At 35.0% G+C, this 14,866-nt stretch overlaps 1 protein-coding gene across 1 annotated transcript in view; it reads right to left on the minus strand.

Moving 5' to 3' along the window:
* Positions 1-8,590: 8,590 nt before the first annotated feature.
* LOC140159143 (serine/threonine-protein kinase ULK3-like) overlaps positions 8,591-14,866 on the minus strand; it is a 194,594-nt gene continuing 188,318 nt past the window's right edge. The window contains exon 15 of the mRNA XM_072182503.1: positions 8,591-8,801. Coding sequence (XP_072038604.1) covers positions 8,785-8,801 — 17 coding nt within the window. The 3' untranslated portion in view covers positions 8,591-8,784. The remainder of the gene's footprint in view (positions 8,802-14,866) is intronic.

A 14,866-nucleotide genomic window follows, 5' to 3' on the forward strand; every position in this document is an offset into this window, starting at 1 on the left:
TACTACCCCCTGTATTATGGCTTTAAGTATATCATCCACAACTGAATTATTTAAAATGGAATTTACAAATTGTATATTCTATTTGAAACATACACCTATACACTTCTGTGGAAGTCTACAGGGGGAGTGCGATTTCAAACCGAATATCCCATTTTGGCATTCAAGGAGAGTGAGAAAAAAAAAAGCAATTCTTGCCACTCTTGTGGATCCCGCTTACTGTTACAAAACCACTCACTGCTTGGTAATGTCATACATTTTAATGAAATATCATAAAAGTGGAAATATTTACGCAACATTTATTTTCGCGCTTTTCAAACAACTACCGTGAAAATAACAACATGCAAGTATATTCCTTTTGTGTGTTAAGAAATTTCAATGTAAGGAAATTTAGAATCGTGGGGTTATAAACAAGGCGAAAAATTAATCGCGCAAAAATTTCCACTTTTATAGTATTGCGTACTTGGTACGAAAGTGATGGGTAGAATACTAAAAAGCTGTAAAATATCACTTGTATTTATTTTATAAATTATGTGTACACAAAATCAAGTTAATATACATTATGCTTCTGTATGCATACAAATATTTCACGATATGATATTACCAGCTTGCTCGGTGTTGTTCCATCTATTGCACTTACCCATTTCTGACATAAAATGGGACAACCTCACAAAATTTCTATTTGTTTGTGCATAGAAAATACCAATTTGCCTTTACTTTTGTAATTATTAGGAGTTTATTTCCCTGATAAGAAATTGAACTTTCAGAATTGTTTAATCGACAGGTATGTATTTTATGGCAGGCTTTGTGATTTTTTCCATTTGAGCACAACAGTAAATGTCCCCTTCATGCCAGAGGGTGTGAGATGGAACAGCAAAGCTCAGCAAAAATAACCAATGCAATGAAGTGATCTACTGCAAGTTACGTCATGCCGATCCACCGAATACTAATAATTGCTAATAATAGTTAGGCATCAATAATGGTTTCTGATTCTTTGAAATGTCACTTTTCCCATTTTAATACAGATATCTTAAAATTACTGTTTACTGCATGTAAATTATTATGAGTTCAGCAGAAATCAAATTCAAAGAAACTTGAAGAAACAAACACCTTAGGCTATTCCAGTTGAAATCCATACACCCCCTATGGAAGACATGACCTTAATCTTCTACACAGGGAGTGTAGATTTCAAATAGAGTCACCCATTCAGGTAACCCCATTTAAGATTCACTCTTGCATATCGGCCTCTAGGTAATTGTTGATCCTTTGATGTAGTTATACTAACTATTTAGTTCAGAAAATCTCTTAAAATCCCATTTGAAAATGACTTAATGGCCTCTTGTGCATCAATTCTATTATTTTATCATGACAAATAAAACAAGGCTATTATCTATGCCTTTTACGAACAAAAGTAAATAAATCAAGAAATACTTTGTTCTAAGAAAAGTAAGAAATAAACACCTCTTTCTTCATCCATCATAATTTAAATGCAAGCACACATCATTCATCCGTTCATTCATTTACTTGCCACAATCATCATCCCGCCCACCCACATTACGAATCAAAATGACATCATCTCCAATGGCTAAGTTCAATAACCTCCATCCAACAAGCATATCTCAAAAGTTGACCTCTAGTTTTGGAGTATGAGTTTTTTTAATACCCAGCACCTTCAAAGGTCATATGTATGTAGAAGCCGATTGGGGTTTATGAACTGGGTATTAATGGATGACCATGTTTGAAATCCTAGAGCCAAACTCGGGCCAATTTATTCGGAGCTGTTTAGGGTCCCTACGAATATTAACGCTGAAATATTATCAGAAGTGTACCTTGAAATTTGATCTAATATCTTCTGGCGGCACGGATTTGGTGGATTGCGATGTGATAAGAGAGAACCGCTAAGTCTCCAACGGCACAGTTCATTGACCTCTATACAACAAGCATAGCTCAATAGTTGACCTCAAGTAGTTTTGGTACCCAACACACACAAAGGTCATTTTTATGACTGTACAAAGATATGAAGATTAAAGAACTGTATCTTACAGATGAGCAAGTTTGAGATGACTAGTGAAACAGGATATTCTAGTTGAAATCCATACACCCCCTATGGAAGTCATGACCTTAATATTATTAGGCATGTCACAGTGGCTGCACAATAATTCTGCCACACTGTGCATGCAAGCATAACAGTAAATTGAAAAGCGCGCGCATCAAAGTTGTTCAATTTTGGCAAATATCCATGTCGAAAAATCAATTTCCTCATATGTGCTATTTATCACAATTGTTTGAATTTTTGATATATGGTGTGTGAAACCTTTCTGTGACTACCATCGGGTTTTTTTAAAATAAATATTGCTTCGTTTAAGAGCTATTACCTGTTTTTATGGATTGTTGAAGATCCCTCATAAATCAATAAATATAGGCCTTTTGAAAAATCAAGACCTACCACCATTTAGCTGAAATACTAATCTTTCTAAGCATGTAAATTATTTCCGTCGACAAAGAATGGCACACTTGAGGAAAACGAGTTAAAACAAACCATTTTTAAAGTGAGTTTAAAGGGAGTAATATTTCAAACCACAATAGCTCTAAGCCATTGTGTGTGTCCAAGGCCACACCATTTTTGTATACGCGGTATAGTCGAGTGGCTGTGCCTTTTACCGTTTGTCTTCCCATGTTAATCCAGATAACAAAATGTTAATTTAAAGTCTCATTGCAAATGAATTTTTATTTTTACTTTTCGGATTTGGCTTTGAGCAATGGTGACACATACCATATTTACAGAAAAAAATAAGATTCTATCCCAGACACCGTCAAAATGTCAAAGTTTGTATTTTTTGTATTATATTAAAGTAATTAACTGCAGATTCTTTACTCAACATCATAACAGGTTCATACTTGACAAATTTATGATGAATGAAAAGACTTTCATGAAATATTGAAAAAAAAACAAAAATTACTCATGCCTAATTTACATAATACATAATTAGCTGTAATTAGCTAATTTGCATAATTAATTACTTTTTGTGTATTTTTTGTTATCAATTGAAAGAACTTTGTATACATATGTAAGCGAAAAAACCGCACCCTGATATCATGTACGGTTTTCTATTGGCATCAATTTTGCATATTAATTAGCTGAACTTAGTCATTTTTTCAGCTTCAATTTGTCTGCAGATTGGCCGCAATTGCTAAAATAGTATATTTGGTTAATTTATTATAATTATTCAATGATAGATTTTTTAATTTTGTTTTCTTTGACGAAGTTAGAAAAGATAGGCAATTAACCTGTGATACTTAAATTAACGTTGCTTTTTCAAGCAAGAGTCCAAATAAACCTTCAAAATCTCGAAATGTGCCAATTTTGTCATTACAGCAATTTGTGGCAGATTTGCATTCCATTTATGAGCATCTTAAAATTGACACTACATCACAATGCATTGACCGATTTCAATTCGTTTTTTTGATTTTTGATGCTTTAATAAAGCTTATTCATGTAGAAACATTTAATAACGTGTTTTTGCTGCGCTTATTTTCGAGGTGATATACCTATATAATATCCCACACAGGGAGTGTAGATTTCAATAGAGGCACCCATTCAGGTAACCCCATTTGAAATTCATAGTCATATACTCCCTGTGTGGAAGATTAAGGTCATGTCTTCTTTCATAAGGGGTGTATGGTAGTTTAGAGCAAGCCTTGACACTTTGATGTGTTTGAGAAGGAAAAGGAAAAGGAGGAGGAGGAAAAGGAGAAGGAGGAAAAGGAGGAGGAGGAAAAGGAGGAGGAGGAGGAGGAGGAGAAACTACACAGTAACAATATACCCTGCATGCTATGCATGCGGGTATAAAACACAAGAATCAGTGATCGCACCTAAAAATTGCCAAAAAATGCGCCTAAAGTAGTGCAATTTTCAGTGATTTATTGTTCAAATGAGGCAGGGAAGGAGGATGTCCCCTTGTGATGATACCACTCAAAAGAATTTGACCACTTTTATGGCAGAACTCAAAATTTTTCTCTGACTCATGAGACTCATAGAGATGGATTGCTTCATGAATGCAATCTTACAATACAGCACTAAAGGGCTTATGTCAGGGAAAACAGCACTTGTTGAAAGGAATGAATGACATGCAAAATTATATTCCCAACATACACAAGCGACAGTATAATTTGTGTGGGTGGATGGAAATTGGTGTCAATCTTGGTTTCTGTTCATGTTACTTGAGTACCAAGATGAAAAGCTTATGCCAGTGGGAAGGGAAACCTCATTTTTTTCTTAAAACAATTTTTTATAATAGAGTACTTCTAAACCATGATGGACTTGTTGAGCATTGAATATGTGCTTCTAGGAAGTCAAAAATAGCACATTTCTGTGGAATTTGCCGATCGCAAGGTAAGAGGACGCAATTCTGTACAAATTTAATGTATTACACGGAGGTGTTATTTGAAAAGAGCATATTGTTCTGTAAAATGAGTGGATGTTTTTAACCCTGTCGACTACAGATGACAAGTTCCAAATTTTCTTCAAAAATTCAAAATTTTCAGAATTGTACATTTGCATGACCATATTTGGAATCAACATGAAAAATGCATGAAAATGAGTACAAACAAGCCAGTATTGGTTCAGTGGTTCTTGAGATAGCTCTTGCTATTTTGAGAAAATATTTCAAAAGTTGGGACTTTTTATGTTGTAGTCTTTGGCTAGCATGCAAAGCATTAGGGTAAAGCTAATAAATGGAGCGATAAATGGGTCATTGCTTGCTTGAAACCACAAATGAATAATATAAATGATGAAGAAACTAAATAATAATATTATTATTAATATGAATGATGAAGATGAAATAAAAAGATTTCAATAGTAAAATGGTGTGAAAAACAAAAAAGAGATGGAGGAAAGGAAAGGAAAAGAAAGAAGGAAAGAAAGAAAGAAAGAAAGAAAGAAAGAAAGAAAGAAAGAAAGAAAGAAAGAAAGAAAGAAAGAAAGAAAGAAAGAAAGAAAAAAGAAAGAAAGAAAGAAAGAAAGAAAGAAAGAAAGAAAGAAAGAAAGAAAGAAAGAAAGAAAGAAAGAAAGAAAAAAGACAGAAAGAACGACAGAAAAAAAGAAAGAAAAAAAGAAAGAAAGAAAAGAAAGAAAAAAGACAGAAAGTAAAAGCTAGTAAAGAAGGAAAGAAAGAAAGACAGAAAGGAAAGAAGGAAAGAAAGAAAGAAAGAAAGAAAGAAAGAAAGAAAGAAAGAAAGAAAGAAAGAAAGAAAGAAAGAAAGAAAGAAAGAAAGAAAGAAAGAAAGAAAGAAAGAAGGAAAGAAAGAAAAATGTTTTATGCCTAAAAATATTTTGTGTTTGCTTGGTTGTTGTGTAGTCACTGATTTGTTTGGAAAGAGGTTATCTTTTGTAGACTGTCATTGATATTACAAGTAGTACTTTGACTGACACCCAGTGTCCAAATTAAGAAAATAAATGGGGTTGTCCCACGGACAACCAGGTTATAATTTCTGGTTGTCCACCAAAGTTTTTGGTTGTCCGTAAGCTGCCACAATCTGAAACAACTACATGTGACCAATAAAGTGGAGTGAGTGTAGTCAATTTATGAACAATTACTCTTTTAAAAATATTTAACAATTCATCAGTTGTGTCAGGTTTGAGCAAACTAACATGCTGAAAAAGTGGCTTTTGGCTGTAGATCTTTGGTTGTCCGCCGGACAACTAGAGCATTATTTTTGGTTGTCCGGTGCATGTTTTGGTTTCCCGGGCGAACGGACAACCAAAATTTCAAACACTGCTGACACCTATACAAGGTTACCTGAGTAGTCTATCAAATGAGTTTCTTTCTTCAATCTTTTCTGAAACTCTTAAATAGCAAATGCAATACAACATTATTATTCAACAAATTATATTACACAGAAAAAGTATCTGTACACTTAAAATCAATTTCTTGCAGTTACCGCTGCTCATTGCAGCATGACGGATGAACGTTCACGTCACTTTGTTCATAATTTGCGTCTTTTTCATTAAAATTGCCAGAAGTTGAGGGAAATAATGTCACATCGTGCTGAATAAGGTATCAAATTACTCAGAACAAAATGCTTCATCTATCGACTGCTTTAATTGAAATTTAGCTTTCAGAAATTACTTTTGTTTTAAATATACAGATACTTTTTGTGCGCAGTATAGATACATCAATAAGACTTAAAAGGGCTATTCCAGTTGAAATCCATACACCCCTTGCTGAAAGCATGATCTTCATCTCCAACACAGGGAGTGTGACTTATAAATGGGGCTACCTGAATGGGTGCCTATACATTTGAAATTCACACACCCCGAGTGGAAGATTAAGGTTATGTCTTCTATAGCTGGTGTATGGATTTAAACTGGAATGGCCAACAACAATTCACAAGTTAGCACTGTTTCTGTTTTTTTCTTACTGTATATGAGATACTTTATTTCAATTGCACTTTTTAGACACCTTTGTTATAATTAGGCCTGTAAGTTTATCTACAAAATGTAATTACATGAATAGTTTGTCAACGCTTACTGTATAATCCTCTAATAGACTAATAAACGCCCCAGGGGCATGACATTTTTCGAAAAGGGGGTGTTTATTACAGTCATTTTATTACATCAATAATTCCAGGAAAAATCATCAGGTAAGCTTAACAATCACACCGAAATGACAAATGATGAACTTAAGGATCAATGACTTCCAGGTTTACGGTGTATGTAATACCAACGCCAATGTTACCGATCTTGTGTGGACTGTGGTAAGCTTACTTTCACAAGATAGCATGGAAATTGTTTGTTTCAGGGGGAGGTAGAAGGGTGTTTATTTAATTCAATTTTTCAAAAAGACTGAAGGGGCGTTTATTAGAGGGACGTTTATTAGAGGATATACAGTATATGGTTTTATCATGTGGTTTTATCCACTGCACTATGTACTTATGCATAACTCGCTAATTCAATGTCCAAAACAACTGAAAGTTTGGAAATAAGCACATTCACTTCTATGATATACATTATCAAATTTGTGATGTTAGTAATGTTAAAAATATTGTCTGATAGTTTCAGACCGGAATATAACTAGCATCTTGTATTTTTTGAGACATTTTTCAAGGTAATTCCTACTCTCAACATTGTCAATAATATTTTTAAAGGCTGATATCTCAATTTCCAATTTTTTAATACCATAACTTACAAACTCAATATCTTCGCTTAGGAATGTCCGATTTCATTGGGGAAAACGGTGCTGTGGAGCAAACTATCTCTATATTTAAGATATGTAAAAACCTCAAAATTGATAACCTGCCCAAAAGTGTCTGCCCTTTGATATGACACGTCACATATATCCTCGAATAGTCGCCCCCATTTTCCAAAAGGGGGGTGTTTATTAGAGGTCATTTTTAGAACGATATTCCCATTAAAAACATGATAAACTATGAACTTAGGAACAATGACTTCCGGTTCACTCCACGAAAAAAAAAAAAAGACTTCTGGTTCACTTCTGGATTTTTGATCAGACTTTCGCCAACTACTGATGCCATTTAGCGACAGTGTGTACACCTTGGTAAGCTTCCTACACAAGATAGCATGGGAATATCAGCATTTTTTAAACATCTTGATTGAAAAACATGGTGGGGGCGTTTAAATGAAGGGGGGGGGGCAACTATTCCAGGATATACAGTAATTGTTGATTATATGGTGGTAGACAAAACATTGCGTGCAGAAAATCTCTGAATGGGCCTTTAAGCCAGAATGGACTGAGCATCTTAAACAAATTTATGTTAAAACAAGAACTGTCTTTAAAAAAGACAACACCATAGATGAAGATCATGAAATTCTTTCAAACTAAAAATCTGAGTAACCAATCAAAATAGAGCATTTAGATCTCTTGGAACTTTTAAGCTTTATCTCCTGTCAACCCTACTGGCTATTCTTACCATATCTCTGATTGGCTAAATACAAGATATACCCCTCTTTGTAACCAATCAAAGTAGTTCTTAAGAGGGCATTTTGTGATCCACAGCCTCAACCCCCCACTTTTCTCAAAAAAAGTTGAGATTTTTGTACCACTTGAAACCTCTGGGTACATTATGTGTATGTACAAAAAATTTCTTGCAAATTAATTCATTTAGCAAACATATCGCCAAATTCGAATTTTGTTCTGGTGTACCAGAATGTCGTTCAACACATTAGCCTATGGAGCAGTGTAATGCACATAATCATACATAACTCTCAAACACAAAATTGGAATCAACTGAAATTTTGGGAATAAGCTTTTTTTCGTGAATATCTATTGAAAAATGTCATGAAAAGAGGATGCTATGGTCACAAAATCCTCATTTAAGAGACAGATAGTTTGGTCGGTAGCACCCATTATCATTGTCATTATTAGGGGCGTTACTTAGCCTAAATACAGCACTCTAAATCAAGGAACAATCAAGTTATCAATGATGTGCATGCCTTTCCTTTTTCAATTTCAACTCGGCTCTGCACCAAAAATACATAAATATAGCTATTACACACAAGCATGAAGCATTGAAAACTTGATCACACTTTCTGAGGCTACTGTATTCATTCATTCTTTCATTCATCCATACACATATGATAGTACTACTTGTCTGTGTAGCATATGATATAGGTGTGAAGTAAAGCGGTATCCATGTGTGTCATCGACCATTGGATGGTACTGCTTCTGGCATCGGTATAGTCAGCCGACATGGCCTGACAATGATTGTTCACTACTGCTATTCTCCGATGCACTCTGCTGCTGCTGGCTGATGTTGTTGCTCCCTTCATCACTGAATTGAACAGCCTGCAGTGTAAGATTAGGAGATAGAGGACAGCGGAGGAGAGGATGGGATGAATAGAGGGAGAGAGAGAGGGAGAGAGAGAGAGAGAGTGTGTCAGAGAGGAGAGGGGAAGAGAAAAATAGAGAAATAGAGAGAGAGAAAGGAAGAGGAAGAGAGATAGAGGTGGAGAGGAATAACAGAATCAAACAAGTTGTATTACTAAATTCAAAATATAAGCCTTAAGCATAATTGGTTGTTTGCTGTATAGAAATACATGCAACAATTATTTGACTTTGAAGAAAAACGCTCAATTTGGAGTTGGGTCACATGGGTTGATAGTGACAAAATATATCTCAGTGAACAGAGCACATCCAGATCTTGCAAAATATGCACCGGCGTCAGGGGCGTAACCAGACCTGACCTTCCGGGGGGGGGGGCAAGATTGAAAAATTTCCCAATTTTGACCAAAAGTTGTATTATTTATGTAAAGATCATGAGCGGCTTGCCAGCAAGTGATAAACGGTGGGGTCCAGGGGCCGCCATAGGGCCCTGGTGGGGTCCAGGGGCAAAGCCCCAAGGGGGTCAAGGGTGCGGAGCCCCTGAAGCTCATGGTTTTGGCATATTAGAAGCTAAAAATCCAGTGTTCAGAGTACAAAATTTCACAATGAAAGTAGTATAGATCTTCTTCCCTCTTTCTTTCCCTTTCTCTTCTCCTTCCCTTTTCTCTTCTCCTTCCCTTTTTCTTCCCTCTTTTTCTTTTCTTCTTTCCCTTTCTCTTCTTCCCTCTTTTTTCCCCTTTTTCTCTTCTCCTTCCCCTTTTTCCTTCCCTCTTTTTCTCTCCTTCCCCCTTTTCCCCTTCCCAATTTTTTGCTCTTCTTCCCAGTTTTTTGTGTCCGGGGCAGCTTGCCCCTGGCCCCCCTAATGGTTACGCCACTGACCGGCGTGTCCAGGATCTGTTCCTGCGGGGGCTCAGGGTAGACTATGCCATAGTCGATTTTTGATAAATAAAAATATGTTATTAATCATGATGAATGCATTCAGTTGAACTCGAAATTATACTGATATTTATTACATCAAAATACTAGTATAAAATGGTTATGAAAAATATATAATTATATTTTGACAGTAAAAGTAAAGTATACGTTAGGATTATATTATTGAATGTAACATATCATAATGGCATAACTATAATGGTACTTCAATACTGAACAATTCTAATTTTAGAATCTGCCAGTTTATTAATCGCGTAAGCCCGAGTTAAAAATCGACTATGTACTTTGAATTTTAAACGGGACTTTGAACGGGCAAACATACGTAATTTGAATACAGCCCCCTGGAAAGGGAAAGGACACTGCAGATGTACGTAAACAGGCAAAATTTTAATAAAGAACCCTGAAAAGGGAAAGGACGCTGCAGAATTACGTAAACAGGCAAAATTTTAATAAAGAACACTGAAAAGGGAAAGGACGTTGCAGAATTACGTAAACAGGCAAAATTTTAATAAAGAACACTGAAAAGGGAAAGGACGCTGCAGAATTACGTAAACAGGCAAAATTTTAATAAAGAACACTGAAAAGGGAAAGGACGCTGCAGAATTACGTAAACAGGCAAAATTTTAATAAAGAACACTGAAAAGGGAAAGGACGCTGCAGAATTACGTAAACAGGCAAAATTTTAATAAAGAACACTGAAAAGGGAAAGGACGCTGCAGATGTACGTAAACAGGCAAAATTTTAATAAAGAACACTGAAAAGGGAAAGGACGCTGCAGAATTACGTAAACAGGCAAAATTTTAATAAAGAACACTGAAAAGGGAAAGGACGCTGCAGAATTACGTAAACAGGCAAAATTTTAATAAAGAACACTGAAAAGGGAAAGGACGCTGCAGAATTACGTAAACAGGCACAATTTTAATAAAGAACACTGAAAAGGGAAAGGACGCTGCAGAATTACGTAAACAGGCAAAATTTTAATAAAGAACACTGAAAAGGGAAAGGACACTGCAGAATTACGTAAACAGGCAAAATTTTAATAAAGATCACTGAAAAGGGAAAGAACACTGAAAAAGTACATCAACAGACAATCAACAAACAAAATTTGAAAACATGCATAAGCCTGAAAGGGAAAGGACGCTGCTGACGTATGTTGACACAGTTTGTATACAGAACCCCGAATAGGGTAAGGACACTGCAGACATACGCACACGGCCCATTATTAAATAAAGAACCGAAGAAAAGCCAACAAAAAACACTAACAAGAGGACCCAATAATCAAGTGTAAATAGCCATACCCTGGCAAAGTGACACTCTATATGTTTGTAACAGACAATTTTTAAACACTAAGGCGATAACAAAAAAACAACCCTGTTCTACAGACCAACTGACCCAGATTTGGGGATTTTTTAAAATATTTTTTAGCTAAAATGAAATTATAAACAACTGGGTAGAAGATTTTTTTAAGGGTAATTTAGCATGTTTAGCCTCTTTCTTATGCTTATCAGGTGATACCAATAATTACACTAAATAAACATAGGAACTAGTGCAGTCGGATAAAAATATTTGTTCACTCCGATAAAACCATAATTGGCTCTACGGGTCATACCAAATGGGACTACACACCATAAAAACACTTTCAACACAGAGAGTACGAGCGTATATTTTATTGGCACAATCAATTTACAGCAACTTCTAATGCCCTATTTTTGTTTCGACTTGTGTCTCCACAAGAAAAACGATCTCCATAAGGTTGTTCTTGAACCCATAATTGGCTCCACAGGGTATTAGTGTTAAAACCACCAAATATTATTCATAAACACTATTAGGAAAAGCTATTATAACTTCTAGAGAATCAATTGCTATCTATTGCTGATAGCAATAAAAAAGTTTCTGACACAGCTATTAGTAAAACAGTGTGGAAAGACTGCTACAAGGCTACAGCTATTTGCTATCTACTACTGATAGCAAAATTGTGAAGGCTTTTTTTTTACAATCTCAAGATGGAATATTTTCTGGCATAGCTATTAATAAGACAGATTATAAAGGTTGCTATAACTTCTACAGCATCAAGGCTAAAGCTATTTGCTTTCTACTGCTGATAGCAAAATTGTGAAGACTGTTTTTATAATCTCAAAAGGGATATTTTCTGGCATAGCTATTAATAAGACAGATTATAAAGATTGCTATAACTTCTACAGCATCAAGGCTAAAGCTATTTGCTATCTACTGCTGCTGATAGCAAAATTGTGAAGACTGTTTTTTATAATCTCAAGATGGGATATTTTCAGGCATAGCTATTAATAAGACAGATTTAAAAGGTTGCTATAACTTTTACAGCATCAAGGCTAAAGCTATTTGCTTTCTACTGCTGATAGCAAAATTGTGAAGACTGTTTTTTATAATCTCAAGATTGGATATTTTCTGGCATAGCTATTAATAAGATATATTATAAAGGTTGCTATAACTTCTACAGCATCAAGGCTAAAGCTATTTGCTATCTACTGCTGATAGCAAAATTGTGAAGACTGTTTTTTATAATCTCAAGATGGGATATTTTCTGGTATAGCTATTAATAAGACAGATTATAAAGGTTGCTATAACTTCTACAGCATCAAGGCTAAATCCTTTGCTATCTACTGCTGATAGCAAAAAATTGCAAAGGCTATTCCTTTTAATCTCACAATAGAAGTATTACAATAACAATATCAAAGTCACAAACTGTTCTTAAAAGACTTCATACAGACTTTGTATATTGTTTACAACTTTGAACTTTTCCTGATGAAGCACATCATATCAAGTCATCTCTTTCAGCACTTCAGATAGCATGGAAAGGCTGCTATAACTTCTACAGGCTATGTAATGATACTTGTATCTACATTGTGAATATAGTTACTTGATTTGAACAGAAGGCATGACCACAAAATGTGCTTACAACTTTATATAAAAGCTTACATATTGTTTACAACTTTTGCTGACTACACCCATCATATCAAGTTAAAAAAAAAAAAACACGTTAAGAGTCCCACGTTACATCGCATGGTAAAAAGTTAAAAGAAACTGAACAAAAAGGTGTTGTTCAACGATGTTTTAATATAAAAATAATTCACTGACGTTTTGTACAAAAGTACTTTATCTTTCTTTCTCTCCTTCTTTCTTTCTTTCTTCCTCCTTTTTCTTTCCTCCTTTCTTTCGTTTTTCTTTCTTTCTTTCATAGGCCTTCTTCCATTATTTCCTTTCCTTTTTAGTTCTTTTTCCTTTCTTTATTTCTTTCTTCTCTTTTTTTTTTTTTTTCTTCTTTCTTTCTTTCTCTCCTCCCTTTCTTTCTTTTTTTTTTCTTTCTATACTTCTTTTCCTTTTTTCTTTTCTTTTTATTTCTTTTTCTTTTTTTTATTTCTTTCTTTTCTTTTCCTTTATTTCTTTCTTCTCTTTTCTTTTTCCTTTCCTTTCTTTCCTCCTTTCTTTCTTTCTTTCTCTTTTCTTTCTTTTTCATTCTTTTCTTCCTTCATTTTCATCTCTCTCTCTTCCTCTTTCTTTGCATTTCATTTAATATCTAGAGTTTGTATGTGATCGCTTATGCTCGCACAGTCGCGCTGCTTTAATTTGCGTTTTGCGCCACTAATTCTAGTACGCACCTTTTAACATTGCGTTTCTCATTTTTGTTTTCCGCGCTCGCAGACATTCTCTATTTCATCACTTTGATAAAGGCCCATTCTCCGTTAAAGCGTCCAAGTTTGGTCACAGGAATGACAAAATGCCAACCACAAAGAATTCATAAAATTCATTCAGAATCGTAAACTTTAATAGTTTAAGAACACAAAACAATGCATGGGTGATTTTTCAACAATATTTCATTTTTGAGCAATATTACTTGTACCTATTGGGGGTAACGTATCAGTGAAAACTGACCGACTTAATACCCATACTTGATCAGTCATCACCCAATGTAATAAAGTCTGGTATGGTATTTGGCTTCATTTATCACAGCGTTTTTTCCGAGGAGAGTAGAATTTAGGTAACGATATCTGTGAAGGCATGAACGTAACGTCAGGACTTTTGCCATTAATAGACCTGATTGTTTTTACTTTGAAACCATTGTGTTTTGTTCCATATATATAATATAACTATGGAGCCTGCTTGATCCATCACATATGAGAACATTCATCTAGCCAATTATTTTCACAGATTGTTATCCATTAGAAATATGGTAACGTATCTGTGAACAATATTGGCGACATAGTCTGAAAGACCTGTTGGAAAAATTTAATAATCTGTGTTGTGATGATTTATACTTTATAATTAGGGCATGATACCAGCTAATGAAAAGTACCTATAATCCATTATGTGCGCATGTTTAGAGAGCAGGGACACATTATACTGAACACACCTTGGCTGGCGACATGGAGGAAAACAATGGACATGCATAATCAGCTTTATTGTTTTATACTTTCTAGGCATGTTACAACCTCTAGCCTCACACATTTTAAAAAGCAACTCCTAAGTATAAGTTATATTAATAAAAGTTATTTCTTTCTGAAGAAACAAGTCTGAATACGACTTGACACTATGGGCGACACATATTTGGCATTTTGAACACTTTATCGGAGAATGTGCCTAAAGTACTTTTGTACGAAACGTTAGTGAATTATTTTTATATTAAAACATCGTTGAACAACACCTTTTTGTTCAGTTTCTTATATCAAGTTAGTGATCTCTTTCAATACTTGATGCCAAAACTTAATTGGTAACATCAGGGCCAGATTTACCTTTTTGGGGGCCCTGGGCCAGGCCAAAATTTGGAGGCCCCAAAAGCACTGTGAGAAAGGCATGTGCACTCAAGTGGCCAAGTGTTAGATTTTACTAGGCCATTTACGAGCGTAGACATTTTAGCCCAAATTGAAGCTGAATTTTGTTATAAACAGGCCAGTGGGCGCGAACACAAAATTTTTTTGTAATTTTTGTACCCTATTTTGGTCCAAAACATGGTGTTTTTCGGCTAAAATGGAAAATGCACACTGCAATTTTGGGGGCCAGGGCCCATCTGACCCTATGGTAAATCCGGCCCTGGGTAATGTAAAGATTTGTTTTCACATTGC

Source organism: Amphiura filiformis, chromosome 8 (assembly GCF_039555335.1).
Source record: "Amphiura filiformis chromosome 8, Afil_fr2py, whole genome shotgun sequence".
In the NCBI taxonomy this organism is placed as follows: Eukaryota; Metazoa; Echinodermata; class Ophiuroidea; order Amphilepidida; family Amphiuridae; genus Amphiura; species Amphiura filiformis.